The sequence below is a fragment of the Priapulus caudatus genome, unplaced genomic scaffold (genome assembly GCF_000485595.1).
Source record: "Priapulus caudatus unplaced genomic scaffold, Priapulus_caudatus-5.0.1 Scaffold203, whole genome shotgun sequence".
Taxonomy (NCBI): domain Eukaryota; kingdom Metazoa; phylum Priapulida; class Priapulimorpha; order Priapulimorphida; family Priapulidae; genus Priapulus; species Priapulus caudatus.
In genome coordinates, this window is record NW_014577264.1 from 311,010 (window position 1) to 314,980 (window position 3,971).

The window sequence follows — 3,971 nt, forward strand, 5'->3', positions numbered from 1 at the left end:
GATTCACTGGGTCAACCCTATATAGAAAAGAGCTATCACACATGATTCTAAGCCTATTAATTAAAAAGTTGTATTTGGCCATGTTAATTATGCAAATTAGCTCATTAAAAATGTTCCCCAAAGTTGGCGTTGTGCCAACAAAGCTAAAAATCTTCCAGACATGGATATGAATACATATCAATAAAAAAACCTTGAACTATTAAAAATTTCTTGGTTCGCTATTCTGCAACTGGACTATTATGCTGTACACAAACAAACCCACAAACCCACAAACCCACAAACCCACAAACCCACAAACGAACAAACACACGCCGGTGAAAACATGGCGGAGGTAATAAAATGGCCGTGGTATGTATTGTTAGCGTTGGACCCGTTAATTGCGAGGTTTAATATGCAATGTGGAAATTCGGGATCGCCAGAAAAAATAGACTAACCTAGAATCATTTAAATCGTTCTATCTTCGTGCATCCTTCTTGCAAGGAATGTTTCCGACAAAGAAAGGAACAAACGAGTCTACATATTAATGGCATAGCCCAACCGACGCTACTGCTGTACTGGCTGTTGTATGTCGAGCCCATCCCTGCTATGTACGGTTAAATTTATCACCTAGTGTGTGCGCGTGCGCGTGCGTGCTCGTACGTCTGTGTGTGTGTGTATTTGCGTTACCCGCGTGTGCATGTATGCGCACATATACGTTCGCGCACGCGTATCTGTCTGTCTGTCTGTCTGTCTGTCTGTCTGTCTGTCTGTGTGGCGTGTATACAACGCTGTTCTTTAAATGTGATATTATTATAAATACCAAATTTAAATAACAAAGTTGTGGAGCCCGAAAGCATCATATATCTTACATTGTGAAGCCGTCGATGGTTCTCAACTGGCTATCGACGCGCGCTTTGTCCCCTAACATGACTGTTATATATTATAATTATATATAATATGTCATTAGAATTCAGCAGATGTTCAAAAAAGCAAGCGTGCTCGGGTCATACGACTGTTCCTATCAGCTCTTGTGAGGTCAAAACGTAACATCTAGCATTAAACGTATAGCGTCAAACATATGGCGTCAAACGTATAACATTATAACATATATGTTATATGGTCAAATATATAACGCTCAACATATAACATCACACACATAACATCAAACCTATAGTGGCAAACAGATAACGTTCTACATGTAGCAGCAAACATATAGCGTTAGACATATATAGCAGTAACGTTTAACACGTAACGTCAAACAAATAACGTTCAACATATACGTTCAACATATACGTTCAACATATACGTTCAACATATACGTTCAACATATACGTTCAACATATATGTTCAACATATAACGTCAAATACATATCATCAAACCTATAGCGGCAAGCGTATAATAACAGACATGTAGCGTCAAACATATACCGTCAAACATATACCGTCAAACATATAACGTTCAACATATAGCTTTCATCATATAACGTCAATTGAGCTCTTTAAATATTGTTAAATTCTCTGAATGTTTTTAACTTTCCTTGCGCACATGCCGTGATCATGGTTATCTATATGAATGTTATGGTATCGCTATTGGTTTCGTTAAGTGAGTTTTTTTTTTAAATGTAATATTTGGTGCTAGATTGTAAACATTTTTTAGAAATATTATCTTTTTTGTGCTTTGGTTAATCTGTGGAGCTTGCGGGGGACTCGTATGAAAACCCCAAAACTTGTTTATTCGTGTAGGCTACACTATTGTTGTATTCTGTTTGAGGGTTTAGCTCCTGTGATATTTGTTGCATGACCTGAAAATTAATCTATAGCAGCTTCACATATACAATTTATACACGTGCAACCATCTCCGTCCGTCTTCTACTCTCTGCCCTCTTGCTGCACCTTTCTATGTGCCTTTTCTATATGCTGTTATCTCATTTCTTTGCCTGCATAACGTCTCCGTCTGTCCGCTTCATCTTGCGGCTACCTCTACAGCCTACATCGACGCTCCCATCGGCGACGAAGAGCAGTCGCAGTGGATAGTCCGGTTGGCTTTTTTCGTTGATCTTAGGCGGCTAGTAGAGCATAGCGAATACCGGGTCGAACATCCTCTGTTCCTCTCCTCTGTTGTATTCTGATCGTGGTGTTCGCTGGGGGTTTAGCTCAGTGGTAGTAGTAAGGTGTAGAAACGATGAGATTTATTACATATTTTACATAATATACAATTTATGCACGTACAACCGTCTCCGTCGGTCCCTCGTTGTCGTCAACTTTCTACCCCCTCGGTGTCCCGCTCTATGTGCCTTCGATCTCGACCTGCTGTCTCCATCTCTCCCTCTCCAACTCTTCTTAATAATAGAGCCGACTTTTATGCCTGCACCTAGCATTCCCGCGCTAATCTAAAAAAAATTCATTGTTACCGGAATGCCAGGATGGGTAATGCTTTATCGTATCAACGGTTTCCCTACGAATTGTGGGTGGTGATCACACCGGTCGCGTCTATCTCTCACCTAGTCCTAGACCACAACGACAGCTATAATTACAAGGACGTGCCTGTTGCAAATTACAACAAGGCGGTATCTGCTGCTACTGTGTCTTGTTTTATTAGTGATATAAGCTGCATTATTCGCTCTCTCTCTATATTATAGTCTCTATTATTCACTTCAGATGTTATGAATATACCTTCTTGTTTCAGAGAGCGGGGAGATTCTGTTTGGTCACATACATTTTCAAACACCCGGCATGGAGTCATCGTTGCCTCCGAAATCTCCCCGTGTGCAGGCTAGACACAGAATCTCCAGCGGGGCGAATGGAAACTCTGCAGCACAACATGGCCCGTCTAACACAGAGTCACCCATGCCCACTGAGGTAATAAACCTCGTACACTCTCTCTCTCACACACACACACACACACACACACACACCACACACACAACACACACACCACACAGCACTCAACACCAGCACAGCATATGGCGTCTTGGGACGCCAGACAACATCACACGCACCACCACTACACACGTCTACAACACACACACGCCACCACCACGACAAACACGACACACGCAGCACGCCACATCCAGTGCCAGCCCACGCACAACGCACACGCACCGGACGCCCACGCGGGACAGAACAACACACAACAGCACGACCACCACACACATCCACACACCAAACAACACACCCACCACACACCACCAGCACACAACATATATATATAGTATATAATATATATCATATATTGTCCACGTTGGCACACATTCCGAACACATATGTTCTAATTCCAGATAACAAAGCCAAAATGTTGTCTACAAAGAAATTAACATTTTTTATTCGAAAGTGTCTAAAACAACCGCAATCCGTTTTGGTATCTGAAAACTAACACACTGCGGCTCCTCTTCTCTGATTGGCTAACTTTTGTCACTAATTTTCATTTATTATTAATATTTTGGCTAATTTTATTTTATTTTAGAATTAGGGAATAGGGCCCTACCCCTGACGGGTTGCCTACTGATGATCTGGCTGATGGCTCTAGCTGATTATGTGCGCGAGGCGGACGCATGGGGAGACAGTTGTTAGATATCGGCGAGTCGGTGGCCGGTAGGGGTTTACGGTTAGAGGGGTTGAGGGTTAGTGTTAGGTGATAAGGAGTTAGGAGTTAGGGTCTACCTAGCATGTACTAAACGTTTCATGAGTGTGGGTTGCAGTTTGCTCGAACGGATAGAGTGTTCGCTTCTCGACATACTACGTGTAAAGTAGCAGGCTGTTCGAAGACCCCATAGAAAGTGTTTTATTATATTCCTCTGCGTTATCTAATTTCTTTGTCATATTTAATTATATGTTTTATTCTGCGGGCATTACTAGCTGGTGCGTGTTCGCGGTGATAATCATATTAATTTTTCTCTGTGTAGTACTTTGTTTATGCTTCAAGCGAACGTGATCAAAGTATAATTGTCTTTATGTTTGGCATTAAAAAACAGATTGTACACTAAATATAGTTT

The 3,971-nt window shown here is 41.6% G+C and overlaps 1 protein-coding gene across 1 annotated transcript in view; it reads left to right on the forward strand.

The window, feature by feature from the left end:
- Window positions 1–3,971, forward strand: part of LOC106807251 (rho guanine nucleotide exchange factor 11-like) — a 40,098-nt gene that overhangs the window by 22,220 nt on the left and 13,907 nt on the right. Inside the window, exon 3 of the mRNA XM_014809544.1 lies at window positions 2,666–2,838. Coding sequence (XP_014665030.1) covers window positions 2,713–2,838 — 126 coding nt within the window. The 5' untranslated portion in view covers window positions 2,666–2,712. The remainder of the gene's footprint in view (window positions 1–2,665; window positions 2,839–3,971) is intronic.